Source organism: Natator depressus, chromosome 1, assembly GCF_965152275.1.
Source record: "Natator depressus isolate rNatDep1 chromosome 1, rNatDep2.hap1, whole genome shotgun sequence".
Lineage (NCBI taxonomy): Eukaryota > Metazoa > Chordata > Testudines > Cheloniidae > Natator > Natator depressus.
Window position 1 is genome coordinate 130,839,886 of NC_134234.1, and position 19,432 is coordinate 130,859,317.

General features: G+C 43.7%; 1 protein-coding gene across 4 annotated transcripts in view; it reads left to right on the forward strand.

The window, feature by feature from the left end:
• The first annotated feature begins 3,154 nt into the window (after positions 1-3,154).
• Positions 3,155-19,432, forward strand: part of WWC3 (WWC family member 3) — a 170,557-nt gene continuing 154,279 nt past the window's right edge. For 2 of the 4 annotated variants that reach the window (XM_074966521.1, XM_074966519.1), the window contains exon 1: positions 3,229-3,357. Coding sequence is in view for 1 of the 4 variants with exons in the window: in XM_074966515.1 (XP_074822616.1) it covers positions 3,155-3,357 (203 nt within the window). In the remaining 3 variants the exon portion in view is untranslated. Of the gene's footprint in view, positions 3,358-19,432 lie in introns of all 4 variants that reach the window. The other 2 variants (XM_074966515.1, XM_074966528.1) reach the window with 2 other exon arrangements.

Genomic DNA, 19,432 nt, shown 5'->3' on the forward strand with positions numbered 1-19,432 from the left:
AGACAGGAGAATGGCAAAGAATGGGCAGTGGCACAGAGCCTAGTACGCTTCTCCCCTCCTATTAAAATTTTAGTGGTGCTGCCTGATTTCTCTATCCTCCTTAGAAACAACCATTGGTTCCAAGGTGCTCAGTTCTCTCCTGTCCCTGGAACTGGCAGGAGGATGCGGTAATTGAAGATTGGGGGTACCTGGCCTGGCCTCTCAGGGGGATTGGGGTGGGGTTCCTGTTCAGAAGCTGAGTGGTTCTCTGTCCAGGTTTCTTGGGGTGGTTGAGAAAGTCCCTGCCCTGACATCTTATGCATGTGTGTGTTAAGGACTGAGGGAGTCCTTGCTCTTGTGGGGCAACTGACAGGCAATTGAGAAACCCTTCCCACTTTTCTCTCAGGTGGGGGTTGTCTGGTTCTCAGGATAGCCTCCAGGCCAGGGTCTTTTCACAGATGCCATGTGTGCCAGTGTAACGCCAACAGACCCCGGTCGTCAGCAGGTGGGATTGAACTTGGGACCTCTAGAGCTAAATGCATGAGCCTCTAGTGCATAAGCTAAAAGCCATGTGACTCTTAGCTAAGGTTGTAAAGCAGACTCATTATTCTCTCTCTAAGTGGTCTCGGTGCTACTAGATGGGACAGAGCAGCACACCCAGGAGGTGTGGGGGTTATATACTTTCCCTAGCTAAGGAAGTGCATCCCAAGCTTCAGAGATTTCTCAGTTGAAATCCTGGATGAGTCCCCACTTGTAACACCAACAGACCCCAGTCACTGGCAGACAGGATTGAACCTAGGACCTCTAGAGCTTAGTGAATGTGCTTCTGCTGCATAAGCTAAAAGCCATATGGCTCTTAGCTACGGCTGTAGAGCAGACTCATTAATCTCTAAGTGGTCTCAGTGCCACTAGATGGGACAGAGCACCACACCCAGGAGGTGTGTGGGTTACATCAGCTCCATTCAAGTGCTCCCTCATGGCCACTCAATAAACATCTGTGAGGGGAATCCAAACCTCTGGACACCTAGATATTTTAAGCAGGCCGTCTCAGAAGGCTGCAGAGCTGTTTCCTCCTTTGGCTTCTCTGGGAGACTTCTGGGCACCGATTCACTCTGTTGCCCCTTCCACGGAAATGCGGCCCCTGAAACCACCTGCTTGTGGGCCTAAGGCAGGTAGACCGAAGGGCTCCATTTCTGCAGGGAAGTGCTATTATTCCCATTTTTACAGATGGGGAGCTTAGTCACAGAGAGACTGACTTGGTCACAAATGGTCTGTCACAGAGCAGCAAATTGGACCCAAGTTTCAGGTCCTAACCCCTAGACCATCCTTCCTCTCTGGTCATCCACGTCTGTTTCCTCTTCAAAACATGTCCCCGCTGACTCTTTGTCCCTGACCCTGAACCCTCCACCTGCAGGTTCCATGCTGCTGCCTGCCTCTGCATGGAGCGGATGGTTGAGGAGGGAGAGCCAGGCTGTTCTAGATTGGCAGAGACATGGAGTAGATGCAGAGGCAGGGAAGGGCCTAACATGCAGCCAGTGCATTCTGCACTGGGACTAATCACTGTGAAGGAGCCCAAGGCTGTGGAAGGGAGAGCTGGATATGATACATGGAAGTGCTAATAAATTACTTTTAAAGAAATAAAAATTAAATACCTCAAAACTTTTCCCTAGAATTAAAGTTGCCTGGAGATGCCTTGTGCCCTTCTGAAACAACAAGTTCAGCTAAACTCAGATCTTTGAAAATCAGGAAATAAAGAGTTAAGGTAAAGCAAAGAAAGTTCCAGAAGTCGGAAAGAGTTAAAGTACATACCAACACAACCTTAGCTCTGTGTGATGCCCCACTCTCATATCCCTTCTTACTGCTGGCAATCCCCATGGCAAGGAGACTCTTGTGTGTTGCTACTAATACACCACAATTCAGCACTGAAATGAGGGATGCTGATCAAAGGACACAGATGCCTGTGTACCATGAGAAATGGGGACACATGGGGGAAGGGAGAGAGGCTCAAACCCCCGCACATCTCATATCACAATGATCAGCTTCTCCAACTCCTCTGTCCATCACTGAGTACAGCTACACCTAACACAGTATATGCAGCTAGAGTGGATGCGAATAATTCCCAGTGGCTATTGCCAACTCACGGGAGGCAGTCAGCGTTAAGGCTGCCTTGATGTTGTGTAGCTGGTCTCTTCTGCACGCCTTTAAATCTTATTTTCTGGAGGCTCTAAGGGTCAAACATTCCCCATACACACACATACATATTACCTACCATCTTAGTGACAGCTACAGATTTTGACGGACACGTGGTCCCAGATTTTCCAAAGGCTCCAAGCTTCCAGTGAAATGAATTAAAGTTAGGAGCCGAAGTACCGTGAGGATCTGGGCTTTGGGATCCAGGCATGACGTGTGGCCGCTCCAGTCCCTCAAGTGCCGGTGTGAACACAGGCGAGGGGTGAAATTCGCATGATCTAGAAGGGGTTAGATGTGGGAACGACACAACCCCCAACTTGGAGCGGTTTCACACAGGGGCGGCTCTCTCGCCCCAGGCCGAGCCACTGCCCTGGGTGGGGGCGTGTGGCTGTAACCCGAACCCGGCTCCGAATTCAGGGGCAAGCCCCGCGTGGACCCGCCGCTCCGGATCCCCTCCCCTCGCCCCCTTTCCCTTACGCCCGGGTTTGTTTCCGTGCCACCTGGGCCAGGCGCTAACTTGGGTCGCCGCGCCTCACCCCGGCTCCCGGGCCCGCTCCCCTGGCCGGAGGGGAGTGTCTGCGCCGCTGGGGCTGGAGGCGGAGGGGAAGCGCCGCTCCCCGCCCCAGCGTGGGAATCGCCGGGAGGGGCCGGCCCTGGCGCAGGGAGGGAGGGAAGATGGCCGGGGCAGGCGCCGGGCTGGAGCGGGGGGAGCCGGCGGGGCTGTGAGCGGGGCGGGCGCTGGGCGACGCGGGCTCTCGGGGCCGCTGCCGGGCGGGGTTAGCGGCGGGGCTGGTCCCGGCTCGGAGCGGGGGAGGATGAGCCCGGCGCGGCGCTGCCGGAGCCGCCCGAGTCCCGCTCCCCGCGGGGCCGCTTGGTAGCGCTGGAGGCGGCGACGGCGGCGGGCGGCCAGGGCCCGGCAGCGGGGCCGGACGGGGAGCGGGCGGCGGCCGGGGCCGGGTGGCGGCGGCCGGGGAGCGGCGGGGCCATGCCGTGGGTGAGCGGCCGGCGGCGGCGGCAGGCGCCGCAGCAGGGAGCCGGGCAGCCGGCGGCGGGGGGCGGCCCGCGGGGCCGGGAGAGCTCGGAGCTGCCGCTGCCCGCGGGCTGGGAGGAGGCGAGAGACTTCGACGGGCGCGTCTTCTACATCGACCACAACACCCGGCAGACCTCGTGGATCGACCCCCGGGACAGGTAAGGGGCCAGCGGGCACCCACGCCGCCTGCACGGAGCCGGGCGGGGGGGGGCACATGGGGTTGGAGCCTGGCGAGCCCCTGGTTACATCTGGCTGATGCCCCCTTGTTCCCACCTCCTCTTGGGGGGGTCTCCATTGCCCCTTTGTGCTCCCTCCCTGGGGGCGGGCAGCAGCCCGGGCTAGGGTGGATCGGCTGCCTCGCCTCAGCTTTGCTTTTGGACACTAGCGGGCCCGGGTTTCGAATCCAGCCCCTGCCCGCTCGCCCTCTCCGCGCTCACGCAGCCGAGCGGTCGGGAGGTGTGTGCGCGCTGGCTGGGGCCGTCACGCCTTCACCGGGCTGCCCGCTCTCTGGAGCCAGGTTCAGCCCGCACGGCACGGACAGAAAGAGACCTTCCAAGTTGCAAAACTGTCGCAGCGTTTCAGCTTGCAATAATGGGCTGAAGCCACCTGAAAGAGCAGCCGGTCGGCGGCACTCGATTTTATTGATCTGGCGATGGTGGTGGCTTGTCTGTTCCATGGTGTAAGTTTACAAGCCAAGGAAATCCAGAAAGGACACTTCCCACAACATATTAAAAGGCTTGATTGGGTTTTTGTAAGTCACGGGTTGCTCTAGTAATCTTTAACTCAATTCCCAATATGAAGTCAAAGGAACTCTTCTTGCTCTCATCGAAACTTCTGCAAACTATTGTTTGTATTTCAACATAAGCCTTTTAAAGAATTTGTAGTCGGGTGAAATATCACTTTGCTCTGAAGTGTGAAAGTGGAGATATTATTTGGTGCAGTGTGGTGTAGTTTAGAAGTACGGAGTTGTCACTTGTTGAAATCTAATACATTCCTTCTCAGAAGAACTGAAAAATGTTTAGGCCTCCTCCGATTTAAATATTCTTAAAGGGGCCTTGTGTGGAATCTTTGCTTCTCTGCTCTAGAAACCCCAAACAACTCCTACACCCGTCAAACTGCACTATTTTAGATGTAGCTGTGTTTTTAAAAGAAATGGAGCATAAAGCCTTGCAGTGGATAGACTGACTGAGCTGCATAGCTTTATTCTGATACAGTACTCAGTCCCTGTAAACACTTGCACATGCTTAACTTTACTTGCATGAATAATCACACTGACTTCTGAAGTGGGCCAACTCACTTAAGTTAGGTGTGTGTGTTTGCAGGATCAGGTCCCCAGTCATTTCTGTATAGTATTAAAGTATCTTTTTACTTCCAATTTGTAAATATTATTTGAGCGGTAAAAACTTATTTTAGGAGACAAAGCAGCACTGTCTGTGGTTAGTGCCCATACATAGTTTTGTGAGTGGTGTATAACTAGAAGCCTGGAGTGTGTTTTCATTTTTCAAATGCTAGTGTAGAATCCACTATAACTTTGCAGCATGACCATGCTGATTTATTAGCTGGTTTGAACAAATTGGAAACACAGCCGCTTGAGACATAATTATATAATATGATAGATTACCTTATCAGAAGATAACATTTAGGGAGAAATTTGGTAAATTAGTGTTTCTCTAATCAATTTGAGGACTATGTGGGCTACTACAAATTTCTTTGGACTACATTGTCACAGAATGACTTCACATCTTTTGGGCTTGGTGGCATGTAATAAATAAGATTAAATGAACTCAATGAGTGAAAAAACATCAATTTTAAAAAATAGGTTTTTAGTATTTTTTATAAACTTGCATTGGCTAAATGAAGAATTTATTACAGTTTAAAGATTATGGAAGTATGTAACATTTATAGATGGTGTGGTCTGGTAAACACAATCTCACTTTGAAGAGTTGCTCTAAAAGTTTCCATGTAGAGTTACTGAACACAAGTGTCAGTATTTTAGGTGTTGGTAAAATAAGAACATTTGCTGTATACTTTTCTATATTAAACAATTTTTTATAGTAAGTGAAAGTTAGAAAAGGACAGTTTGAACTTCAGCCAGAACTACCTTGCCAGAAATATGCATGGAATGTTAAGCAGGCCACAGAAACATTTAAATGGAGTCTGGTTTAAAGACTGTAATAATAATTTGTTCAATTCCTGTTTTCTTGCACAATGGTACACTGCTGTTTTTGTAGGTAAATATTTATACAGTTAGCTGTTTTATTTGAAAACAAAAGTTTGGCTTTTTCCGTATTCTATTGACTGTGTATATGTGTATCCTTTGTGTTCATGTACTGCAGTTTTGTGTATTCAGTTGGCATATAATTTTCTGCATTGATTGTATACTCTAATGCTGTTCATTTATTTTGAATATGCAGTGGTGTTACAGCCATCTAGGTCCCAGGATGTTAGAGAGACAAGGTGGGTGAGGTTTAATGGCCCAATTTTTGGTTTTGAATATGCTACCTTTGGGGTGTTTGAAGGCAAGTATGTTTGTCTCAGTAGTCCGTCTCTCTCTTTGCTTTCACCTGAAATGTAATGGAAGGAGGAAGCCTTTCAATATGGTTCTTCGGAATATATGGAGCAAATATATAGAGTGCAGAGGAAAGAATTAAACAAGTCTTAGCATAATACCATTGAATTTTTTTTCAGAGTAACAGCTGTGTTAGTCTGTATTCGCAAAAAGAAAAGGAGTACTTGTGGCACCTTAGAGACTAACCAATTTATTTGAGCATAAGCTTTCGTGAGCTACAGCTCACTTCATCGGATGCATCCATTTTTTTTTTATCGTTGAATTTATGACTAAATTTACTTCACTGTGCTTCAAATTATCATATGCCTTAATTCTTTAAAATAATAATTTGGATGTTGTCTGATACGTGTATAGCTTTGTCCAAATACTAATTTAGATTAATGCTTAATCTTCCCTTGGTTCACCAAGAATGCATGAATATGTGGTACAGTTTGTTCAGTGGAGATTGACACATTTAACTTGAAGCAAATACAAAGGTGATTTATATCAGGCCAGTGCCATCAACTGCTGCAGAATTTAAGCTTTCATTCTAGCCCTGTGGTTGCAAAGGTAACCTTTCAAATGCAAACTCAGGATAAACTGCTGCTATGTTATTTTACAGACAGACATCTTCAGGGTATGTTGCTGATTAGATGTTTCTTTGGAAATACTATTGAGTGAAAACTGACCAGGCTTGTCAGTTTTCATTGCTGCTATTCAAAGTCTTCTGGATGGCAGTGGAACAAATAAGAACTCAATTTTGCCAATGCTTGGGAAAGCCCTAAGCAGCTAGGAGACATATGTACTGTAGCTATTCATTTTTTGGGGAAAAGGACTTAACACCAGGTTGAGGGAGGGATAGGGTAGGAATAAGAAAAGGAGTACTTGTGGCACTTTAGAGACTAACCAATTTATTTGAGCATAAGCTTTCGTGAGCTACAGCTCACTTCATCGGATGCATACTGTGGAAAGTCTTTCCACAGTATGCATCCGATGAAGTGAGCTGTAGCTCACGAAAGCTTATGCTCAAATAAATTGGTTAGTCTCTAAGGTGCCACAAGTACTCCTTTTCTTTTTGCGAATACAGACTAACACGGCTGTTACTCTGAAACCTGTCAGGGTAGCAATAGTACATCTCTCCCTCCACCCCTGAGCACATCAACCAGGAGACTGGGGGAGGAGTAAAGTAGCAGAAATTACTCCCCATTCCTGAAGCAGCCAAAAGGTGGTGGTGGGTTGTTTTTTTTTGGGGGGGGGGGTAGGGATGGGGGTGGAGGAGGACAAACCCAGTATGTTTTTACTATCTAGCAGCCAAAAGGTATTAGGAAAAATTTGAAGCTTGGCCCACAGGCACCTCAAATTATCAGCCGTCTACTAACTAGAGAATGATAGGAAAGATGGAGCCCAATTCTCAAGCACACATCAGGGACAGCACTCTGTTAGGCATTCCAGCATGCTCCCCATTCCCAGCAGCTTGGGGCGTGGCTCTTCTTTTGGGCATTGCCTCCAGACAGTGTGGCGTGGGGTGTGTGTGTCTCAATCTTTTGTTTGAGTACAAACTTAAACCTACCACCAGTTGTTTGGTTAACAAATTGATCCCTATGTCAGGGTGGGCAGGAGGGAGAGGGGCAAAGGTTAATGGGATAAGTTAGGAAAGCAGTATGTATACAGATTTTTTTGGAGGCAGAGGTGAGGACGAAATGCAAGAGAGAAAAGGAGGAGAACACAGTGAAAAGAGATGAGATGATAGTAGATGGAAAGAGAAAGAAGAGAACTGGAAACTGAATACGACTCAGGAAAAATACATTAGATCACTTATAGGAAAGAAAGTGGAGTAAAGTTAGGAAGGAAAACAAGGAATAATATGAGAGATGAAGTAAGGAAGGTCAGTGTCACAGGGTGGTCTGCTGGCCACTGGGTGGTGCCTCCTGATGATTAGTTCTGCCTAGATTAGCAACCCCTTTTTGGTCTTCCCCCGTACAGTTCTTCTCCTGCTCACCAAGTCACAGTATGTCTACTGCATGACACGGCCCTCCAGCGAGATCACACTATAATTTCCTCTTCATGGGGAGTCTTTCAAAGTCCTTCTGCACCCACAGCATCAGGCAGTCTTCATACCGACTGCCCTGACTATGTCACTCCTGCAGTGTCTCCAGCAGTCTTCGTATCAACTGCCCTTAACAAAACCACTCTGCAGTGGATGATTGGGAAACCAAGGCATACCTTCTACTCTGGGTTCCTGTTCAGGGCTCTGTGGCAAGCAGTTGGTTCTGGGACTTCATCAATCTTATTGCCCTCTTCTTTTTCATCAGCCTTCTTAGTCAGACCCCTTTCTCTTAGCCCCATTAAGTAAACCCTTCCTCATGAGTAGTCCTGTCTCCCATTCCTGCTCCCTTACTGCAAGGAGAGAAGCTGAAGGCTTCATCCCTGTTGCCTCCCACCCTGTTGCAACTGCCAGCCTCCTAGCTTTATAGAAGCCCTGCCTGCGCCCTCATAGGTGAGCTTCCCTATAATTAGGCCCTCCACACAGCCTAAATCTCCCCCATTTGCAGCTTAATTGGTTGATGGGGCCCACCTAGCCTAATCAACTCTTTCAGGGCTGCTGTGGAGAGCACGTCCCAACACAGTCAGCCAAGCAGTTTTAGAGAGTATTTTATCTTTGAGATGGATCACTGCCTTGGTTGACAAAGATAATTGTGTTGTATTTAGACTTCTTAGCACTATATAAAATCAATGTGCTATGTATTAAATGGATTATAAATGATTAGATGTCAAAATTATTAATGGATAATCATCAATGAGTCTGAATTCCCCCATCTGTCTGTCTGTCTCTCCCTCTGTATCTATTATACCTGGGCTCTGTAGCGTAGACATGGGCTGTGTTGGCCAAAGGTAGATGCAGTGTATCTTGACAGAAGTTCTTCTGCCAGCATAGTAATACCACCTCCCTGAATGACATTAGTTAAGATGGCAGAAGCGTCTGCACTGGTGGTTTTGTCAGCCTAATTATCTTCAGAGGGTGTGTTTTTTTGTTCCACATTCCTAGCCAGCATAGCTCTTCTGACATACCTTTGTGGTGTAGACCAAGGCCATAGATTGTAAACTCTTCACTGGGGGTCTTGATCAGTGGCTAGGGCGCTTAGATACTATGGTAATACAAACGTTTCTTGTGACCGTTTTTTTCTGAGTTTGGCAAGGGGGTGGACTTTGTGTCAGGGATGTGCCTTTTTCTGTCCCTGTGAAAACTGTTGAAATTTGAAAAAGCCTTTGAAAAATTGCAGTTTGCATGTGCTCAGTAGAGATTTTGATTTTAGAAGCTAAATTATCTGAAGATTCTGTCTGCACTGAGTGTGCTGTGACTTGGAGCTGAGCTGGACATGCTCTGCAGTTGCAGATCTGGGCTGCTGCAGGCTGTGTTGGGCATGGGCACCTAAAGTTAAACTGAGGGATGGACGTCTACCTTTCCTGTGCTCTTAGTGATGCCCTGTTGGCACCCATTCAGGCAGCATGGAGGAGAAAGTTACCTGATTTGAATGCGGAGGGGACAAAAGCGAGATTTGGAGGGGGAATAGTCTGAAGGAAATGGGGAGTGAACCCCAAAACTGAGAATGGAAGCTGGGTAAAGGGGGGTTGGGAGGGGGAAGAGGTGGAGGTGAAGGAGACTGGGACCGGGAACCAGAGGGGAGGGGGAAAGAAATGAGGGGGTGGGGAGACATCTGCAGAAGAGCTAGGGTGTGGGGGAGAAATGGGACTAGTTGGACAAGGAGCTGGGATGGGGAAGAAGGGACACTGAGATTGGATTAGGAGCCTATGTGGAGGGAGACTGTGAGCCACTGACAGGGAACATGGATAGGGGAGCAGGGTGGTGGGGGGGAAGAGAGAGATTGGGCCAGGAGACGGGGTAGGAGTGGCAGAGTGAGACTGGGATGAGCAGTTTGCCGGGGTGAGACTAGGGCTTGGTGATCCTGGGATGAAAAGCCTGAGGTGTAGAGACCAGCTAAATAAGGAGAATGGGACTGGGAAGAGACAGGACCAGGACATGTTGGGAGGGATAGAGCAGAAAAGAATGGGATCATACTTGGATGGATGGGCACCAGCCACGCTTTCCTCCAGACTCTCGGCCACTGAACCAAAGTGTAGTACAGACTGGCCTACTGGGGTTCCTCCCCCTCCTCAGCAGGAGTGCTAGAACTGTTTTTACAGTGGGGGTACTGAGAGCCATTGAACCAAACTGTAAACCCTGTGTATAATGGAAACCACTTCAAGCAAGGGGGTGTGGCAGCACTACCTGAACCTCTGGTTCCAGCACCTATGCTCCTCAAGTGGCAGCAGATCCCACCACTTGGTGTAGGGGTGGGATGCGAGGGCTAGGGAAGTGTATGGTGTGAAGCACGAGCATGTACAGATGTTCTGTAGAAGTGGTTTGGAGGTTGGAAGGTTTGCAGAGCCTGGGGATTGAAGGAAGAGAAGGGAGGTTCTCATGGTTTTAGGCAGTTGAATGTTGCTCTGGAGAATTGGATTCTATTCTTCCTCTGCCCCAGGTTCTGTCGCTTAAACCAGGCTTTTCACATGTGATCACTGATTGTGTATTTCTCATTTTTTGGCTGCCTGACTTGAGACCCTGGAGTTTGATTTGCAGAAGTGCTGAGTACTCACAGCTGCAACTGAAGTCAGTGAGAGTTGTTCTTCGAACATTCTAGAGAACAGGTGATTTGCCTGGTGATTTCAACAGTTTGGCCTGGGTTTCCTTCCTCCCCCACCCCTCGTTTTTGCTCTGAATGCAGGAATTATACTTTTTATGGCCTGTGTTATGCAAGTGGTCAGTCTAGATAATCACAACTATCCCATCTAGCTTTTAAAATATATTAATCTATTTCTTTAAATTGCTGGAGATGTATAGGTGCAAATATTTTTTACTCCAACTTGTTGGCCTGGGCCCTGATTCTCCCAACACACGCATGCTTAACTTGATACTTGTGAGTGACTTAAGTGTTTGAAGGATTGGGGCCAGAGATGTCAGGCTAGTCAGTGTTGGGTACTTTTTTAAACTTGATGTTTACTTAAAAATTGTAGCTTCTTTGTTATTCTTATTTGATAACTGAAATCTAGTTCATGGGTAATAATTTGAACATGATCTTTTTGACCCTCAGTGCTTTGTCGTTTAGATACTTTGAAACAAGTGAGATGATTACAGTATTATTTTTACCCAAATTATATGCCTGTTTTGGGGAAAAGTAGTTATGTGTTAATTCCATGTCCACTTGTTTCCTAATTAATAGCTTTGAAATCCTATGGTTTATCCAGCCTTGTTGAACACTGATGCTGTACCTCTTGTGGCAGAAGATTCTGACTACTACTGGCCTAAAATGTGTTGGAGAGTAGTATTCTGGAATCGTAGAATGTAGAGATGGAAGCTTCTCTCTAGATTATGCAGACCATTTCTCTCCAAAAAGTGAAGGCTTGTTCCCTACAGTACAGTACAAATGATAGATTTGTGTATTAAAAAGAACATTAGATTTTTAAGTTTAGATTGAGTGACACTAAACTTTGTGGTCAGGTTAGCCAATTTTTGCAGTAGCTTAAGAAGGAAAAAAAAATTAGAGTGCTGTGAAACCTTAACAAGCAGAAAGATGATAGGCTGCTAAATGTTTTGTCAGAGTTCACAGAAATTAGATTTTATTTTGTGCGCTCGATAAACCCATGCAGTTTTGCACTTCCAGATGATCTGCTGCTCAAATATATTTATCAGGAAAAATGTTCGTAGAGTTCAGGGCTTTGCAGTGTTACGGCAATGATACAGGAATATATAGGAATGTATGATAAGCGCTTACTCTTAGAAGGTCCTGGCTGTCTGTGGGGAGGTGGTGAGCACCCTTGAGTTGGACTTGAGGGCATTAGGCAGCTCGCAATATCTAGCCCTGAGCAGCCAAGTTTTGAACAGAAGGAATTTTTGGAAAATATTTGTTCTTGAGCATTTGAGACCTATCACTGCTGAGTACTGATGGATGAAAGGTAATGCAGTTTAATCTTGGACAAAATGAGGATACTTTCTTTAATAGCAAATGCGTGTAAGAGTTTTAAGGTAAGGCAAATTCAGAGAAATGTTAAATGTGTCCTCAGATGATGGGACTTCATATGCTGTTAAAAGTGTGAGCTGCAAGGGGTAGGGACTTTGGGTTAGTCTACACCGGCAATGCTGAAGCGCTGCCGTGGCAGCACTTTAATGTGCCTTTTGTGGTCACAGCGGCTCTAAAAAAAAAAACAAACCCCACCTCAAGGAGGGGCTTAGCTCCCAGCACAGGGCACTGTTTACACTGGTGCTTTAGAGCGCCGCAACTTGCTGCTCTCAGGGGTGTGTTTTTTCACACCCCGAGTGAGAAAGTTGAAGCGCTGTTAATTGCCAGTGTAGACAAGCTCTAAGTCTCTTTAATTGCATGTAAAATGCAATGTGCTCCAGAAGCACTTAGAAATAACATGCATGTAGGTGTTACTGAACAGGAACTTAAATATTAGCTTTTTAAAAAACGGTAGCTAGAATGCATATGTCATATTAAAGAACATTTTTACTCTGCTTCTCAGGTTCTATGATTAGCTGATTTAAGAATGAGTGACTTGAGATTTCAGTCCTGAGTATAAAATGTGGATTTAGGTTTCTGTCGTCTTGAGCAAACTTTAGTATAGATTTAGAGACCATAGATATCAATTTAGTTTGTGTTAGAGGCAAAAATGTTGTTTGTTTAGAGTATGAAGTGTAACAGTGTACAAACAGAAGAACAAATCCTTTACAGGCAAGAAAAAAAGTGTAGGAATTTGTCTATAGTGGATAAAACCCCACTATATTTAACCTGTCCTTCATAAACTATTAAATATAATGCTTGATTCATGGGGCTTCTAATATTGTGGTGGGAGTGTATGGGGGAGTACTTTTATAAAGGTATGTATGGGTCTCTACAGAAATACATGTAATTGCTTTTTTGGCAGAACAAAATAAAACTACTATTTTTGCCTACAGTTTAAAAATAGAACTTCCTGAATATCATGTCTGCTAAGATGTGACAACTTGCATTCTTCAGCAGAGCAAGCAAGTGCCACAGATTCTTAACATTGGGTCTTTAGTTTGACTGCAACATTGACCAATGAAAATAGATGTAGGTGTTTTCTCATCTCTCTCAATCTTCCCAATCGAATATAGACTAGGGTAGCGTCTGTACTAGTCGAAGCAAGATAAAAAGAGAAACAAAAGTTGCAAAAAGGCTGAATTAGGGCTAGCCTACAGGGAATAATGTTTCTCATATTTCTGCAGTAGGATTCTTGTTTGTTTTTGTTTGCAGTAGCACCTAGGGGCCCCAAACAAAACTGGTGGCCTTTTCTAGGTGCAGTGCAAACATCAAAGACATTTCCCGTCTGAGTGCGCTTACAGTCTAAATGTGGACAAGATGCCACAGAGGTGTGTGGAAACAAAATGAGGTAGAGGGGCAGGGGAAGAGGTTGAAATATTAGGAACGCTAGATATCCTATTTAAGGTCTTTCTACACATGGACTTGCATAGGTTTAACTAAAGGTGTGTTTTAAAAGTGACTTAAAAAACCTGGTGTAAATCCATTTTAAAATGGCTTATATCGATTGAGCTTAAGTTGGTAAGGAATTGACTTCATTTTAAATTGACTCATCAATTTATCTTAATTTAAGAGTATAAATCCCTATGTGGATACCAGTCTAACTAAACTGATCTTAAAAAAAAAAAAAGACAAGTCTTATATTACGTATAATATGGAGGCTTAAGTTTTTGAATAAAAATAAGATGGGTGTATGAGGGATAATAATGAATCACTAAATAGGTCACGTGCTTAGTAATTATCATTAGATAGTTGTATCATGGTAAAGGTGGATCTTTGGAAGGGGTTTGCAGGGCAGGGTACTGGGTTTGTGAATCATTTTGGGGAGGGCATTCCAGTCACTGAGGTTAGCAAGGAAGGAGGCATGAAGGTGTGTGTGGTAGAAGTGGACAAGTAAAGGATGGAGGTGGACATCCTTGGCAGAGTGAAGGGTGTGTGTGATACAGTGAGATAGAAGAAGGGCCTTGATGGTAGGGACCAAAAGTTTGTAAGGGAGAGCCAATGGAAATAGTTAAAGTTCATGTGAGGAGAGGGAGGTACTGTGATCAAAGTGGTAGGCTAAGGTGATTATTCTGGCAGTAGTAATTTGAATTAGATGCTTGAAATTTTTCAAAATTTTTCGGTGTGGGCTTGTATGGAGCAAGATTGGAATACTCAAGGTCAGAGAGGATGCGATTACAATAATTGAGGCACAAGATGATAGATGAAAGCTTTGATGCACTGAATAGAGAAAAGGGCTGGATGTCTTTGTTTGCTTCACTGCTAGTAATAGGAGTATTTCATGCCAAGGAGAGTACTTCTGATTCTGGAACAATGGGCCATGGATCAGTGAGGAAACTTGAACATCAAAGTAGATCTTGGTTAGCCATGTCTGGAGATTCTGGATGGTTTTCTGACCTGAATTTTGTTGTGTCCTCACCCTTTCTAGGTAAATAATTTTAATCGGTTCTACCAAGAAGTTGTAGTACATATCACTTTTAATAGTCCATTGAGTCATTTCTGTCATCCATCCTGTGCTCTTGTCCTGTACTCTTCATGTCACCATTGAGATAGTATATTAATGTTTTTTTTTTTAAACCTACAATAAAAGGGTGGCTTGTGCATGTAGCAAAGACTAGTGCAATATCTCATAGTTATTTATATAGCGCCGACAATGTGTGTGGCACTTTATAGAAAAGGGATTATGGTAGCAGTGTTTTGAATTGGAATTCAATTTTGAAATTTAAGATGCTTACACGAAGGATTGTTTAGATTGTATTTTTTAAAAAAAGCTTTAAAATAAAAAATGAACTAAAAGTTTTATATGAAAAGGGAAAATTGTGTAGAGATAAGTCATTTAGTTGATGTTGAGAAAACAATGTAGGCGTTTGTTTAATCAATAATCTCCAGTTGCTCAGCTTTTGTTTCCCCAATAACTAAAGGAATTATGCCTCCCTGACTGAAGGTGAAGTCATATAAACGTCAAGATCTGTTATTGTGGATGTTATATGTGGTTTAAAAAATAGTGAAATAGTAAAATTACTTCTATTAAAATTAGTTGGTTTTAAACATACTATTAAAAGCAATATAGCAATTTAAAATATGTTCAGAATGCAATAATTGTGGGTATTTAATGTTGTAGGGTACTCGGATTTTAAAATACAAAAGAAACCTTTAGTAGTTCAACAGGCTTCCATCACCTGCTGGAGAGAGCTGACATTGACAATTCGCTGTTAATAATATTGTGATAGATTTTGTAATCCCATGAAGTATCTTGGGGGGCCATTGTAATAAATTTATGAATAATTTTTGTATGGTTGTGTTCTGCTACATGGGGGAGGATTACTACAGCTCATCCAGGAACTAAAACCGTGTGTGTAGGGGTGATTAAAGTGAGTTACTGAGACTAAATAATTTGAGAGGTATAGGGTAGCCAGGTGCCCAGTTTTTGACTGGAAAGTCTGGTTGAAAAGTGGACCTGACAGTGTCCAGTCAGCTCTCCTGCCTGGACACCCCAAGTTCGGTTGCTACAAGCGGGGGAGGCAGGGATGCGCTTGGTCATCACCTGCTACAGCCCCTAGTCAGCTGGGGCTGCCTCCTACCTTTGTTGGGCAGCTGTTCCCAGCCAGCCCCTCAGGCAGCTCCCTCCTGGCCCGGAGGATCAGAGGGGAAAAGCAGCGAGTGATTGGGAAGGGGGGAAGAGGAGTGGACAGGTGGTAGGGCCTCAGGGGAAGAGGCGGGTCAGGGGTGGGAGCTCGGGGGAAGAGGTGGGGTAGGGGCAGGGCTTTGGGGGTAATAGTTGGGGCAGGGGTGGGGCCTCGGGGGAAGAGGCAGGGCTGGAGTGTCCAGTTTTTAAATATTACCAAGTTGGCAACCCTAGAGAGGTACCACCCCTTGGAATGGCTTGCATGTATTGGTTCAGGCTGGGTTTTCCAGAGACTCAAACAAAGAAAGGGCTTTTGACGTAAAAAAGCTGAGTTTAAAAGACCCAGGGCCTTCTTTCTGATTCCGCAAATGGACAGAATCTTCTATCCATGGGTGGCCCTAGCCCTTGTGGAATGGTTGGAAGACTTCATCTTACTAAGGCCCTGCAAGATTTTGGCCTATGCCCCATAAGACCTCTGGTAAGCTTTAAGCATGCAAATAGAATTTTTAGTGTTTTATATGTGTTTTTCTGTAATGCTTTTACCTTAAGAATAAATGTTCTTGCTTAGAAAGAGTTGTGTAGTAACTGGGAACTGCTAGTAATACGCTGTTCATTGCTCTTGGAGACAAAACAATTCACGGGCGCTGGCTGTTAGCACCAGCAAGTCTGTCTGCCTGTCACAGTGTATGGGAGGGAGATGTGCAGCCTTAAAACCCGCTGGTCAGAAGGGAGTCGGAGAAAGGTCCTTACCCAGAGGTAGGTGATGGCAGCAGACCTGAAACCTGACTGGGGTTCCAGTTGAGTGGACCATGCGGGTCAGGGGATGCAGTTATAGTTACCCTGAAGCTATGATAAATATTACTCAGAATGAATGTAAGGGTTTTACCAGAAGATAATTTGTCTAATTTCTAGCCAAACTTAAAGCCCTGATACTACTTACACATGTGCTTAACTTGAGTAAAGTTAAGCATGTGCAGAAGTAGGCTTGGCAGAATTTAACTTTCATTTTTAAAATAATTTCAGTGAATAATATCAGTCTGTTTTTAATAATTTTTTCCTTTTTTTATCAATTTAAATTTTCACAGTTGTGGAAAATATTCGAGGGAGTGTCAGACAATAATTATTTAATGACCATAGATGTTGAGATTCAAAAAGTTAAAGCTTTGTCACTGCTAAACACATTGTCAACATCACATGCAAAATATGCAGAGTAAATATCCTTAAATCAAGCTGTCGTTCTCAAGCAACATAGGGTGAAAGGCTAAACTTAAGTGTTGCCAGTTTTAAAAGTTATGTATTCTTTTTTGTGAAACAGGCATGTTGACAATCATTTTGAATTGCACTCCTCGTTTTCGCCGTCAGTGCATAATTTATGTAAGAAGAAGTTTGAAAGGCTTATTGCGTGTTTACTGCAGAAGTGCAAGTAGTGTCTCCAGGGTTGAAGTTGCCTTGAGATTGGTGCTTAAATAGCATTAAAATTCCTCTGTTTTACATTTAAGTGTTTGAATTTACTCTTTTCTTTTCCTTTTCTTTTTGTGGATACAGACTACTACTCTGCTACTCTGAAACCTGAATTTACTCTCTGTATTTTGTACAATAACTCCTCATTGGACAATTAATCTTCAGTGTCATTAGTTTAGAAGGATATTTACCAACTTGCAGGAGAAATCTGGAAATATTCTCCTATGAAATGTGGCCCTGATTTCTTCTTATTTATTTGAGTTCTTCTAGCTAGATAACCAGTCTCCACAAACACCAAACTATCTCTACTTTCTCTCTCTGATGACATGTAGGAGCGATTATACTGGGAGTTTCTGTTTCATTGGCCTCTGTCCTTTGCATACTAGCTCAGGCTTTCATTTTATTTCACATAGGCTACCAAATAGCTCTTAGATTGTATCGACTTTTGGTTACCACTGACCTGTTCTGGTTTTAGACTAATGACCTAAGTTTTAATCTCATTGCCAAAGCCCTCTGTTATGTATTGCTTCCCCCCATTAGATACTTGATTAGCTTGTCAGTATAAACTAAAGGAGAATGCTATGTGTGGTTTTTTTCTAATGTGGCTTGATTTAAAATTTTGGTTAAGAAGTTTCAGCAGTCTGTATTCTGCTTTTATAAAATCTGTGAACCATTCTGTCATTACAACTTTGCCATAATAAATCACTGACATTTTTGCTACATGTATCATGTCTAATACACAAAAATGCCTGTATTTTTTTAGATTTTCCACATTTAACCATTTCCCAGATTTCTTTAAAACAAATACTTTGTTCAGATACTTGGTTTATACTTTCTGAAATCAACTGGTAAATCTTAGGGAAGTACAGTGAGAGTGTGTGTCTGTCTGTCTATCTATTTATCTAATCACCTTTTAGATGTATGAAAAGGGAATCCTGTGCCTCTGTTTAAGGGAAAGAAGTTATGGAACTTAAGAAACATTTTATTTTATTTAAAAATCTCTGGTGCCATGTAAAAGAACCATGGAAAATATGTCCATGTCATGGAAAGGTCTCTCCTCTCCCCACCCCCTCCTTTCTGTAGATGGAGTCCTTCAGAATATGCGTTTGTAAATTTGTAAGTCCTGTATTTAGCGGATGGTAAGATGATCATGTTTTATATCGGGGAAAAATAATTTCTCTTGTTAGCCTTGTATTTGATCTGTGGTATCTGTTTTGGTATTGTAGTCAGAAAACTCAGTAGCAATGGTAATATCTCAATTTCTATAGTAGGCTGTGTCTTCACTAGGATAAAGGTGTGTGCCTGCGTGAACATGTGCATCCCCCCCCCCCCCTTTGATTGTACCTCAGGTTAGCTAGCTCAAGTTAAGAATATACCTTTTTTCTGTAATCTAAAAGTAGTAAATATGGCATGCATCATTTTTGTAAGACCAAGTTCTTGAAAAAAATTGAGTACCTCATAGATGTGTGATTCTAACCGGGAAGATTTTGCTCAGATCCTTGACCCCATGTTTTGGTTAGGCTTTATATAAATGTCTATATGTTAGCAAGCATGTTTTAAAAAATATATTTGAGTATAAAAATTAGCTGTCTTATTTGAAAAACAAGTCAGACCTGTGCCTCAAGATCCAAGTGAAACTGCTGCTCAGATGAGACTCTAAGAAGGTATTTATATGGTGAAGAATGAATGGCATGCCTTCTCTAACTCCCACAGGCTGTTTATTTCCAAGGTATCAGACAGAGCTGTATATGTTGCGTGCTCTCTCTCTCTCCAGATATGAATGTTTCTCTCTCAGCAAACCCATAAAAAGCCCTTACCCCAATGGGAAAAAAAAAAAAAGAAAAATGACAGAGGTAATTACACATTTTTCTTTTGTTCCCATTTAATGTGATACATGTATGGGTTCTTTATGCTTTGTAAGTTAAGGGTTTTTTAATCATTGTTTTTTGAGTAGCATAGTTTGGAATTTCCTGTTCACATTTTACTACAATGGTTTGTTTAAAATGATAGACCACAGTCTTTTTCCTGACCTAAAACTAGATTAACCTTGAATATTGAAGAGAAGTATAACAAATAAGGAGAGTTGATTGTATTTGCTTATGTTGTGAAGAGAGGGATTTTACTACAATGGACTCAGTAATATCAAATACCATAAGTTGTTTCTTAAATATTTATGAAAACAAATAAACACAATTACTGTATGAATGATCAGGTCCCCAAATTTATATTTCTTTGATTCTCCATGGCAGGCCGTTTTTAATCAGGGCAGCTATTTTTAAAAAGTACTTTACCTGCCTATTGGGGCATGAAATTCAGTGTTACCAGCAATTGTTTTCTTGCCTTCCCTTGTAACTATGTTAAATGCAATAAAACGACTTTAACTTTATATTAAAGTTGTAAACTGAAGCATTCAGATGTCAGGAAATACCAACATTGTGGATAGAAGGTGCTTTGCTCTCCTGCACCCCTGGTGATTGCCTTGA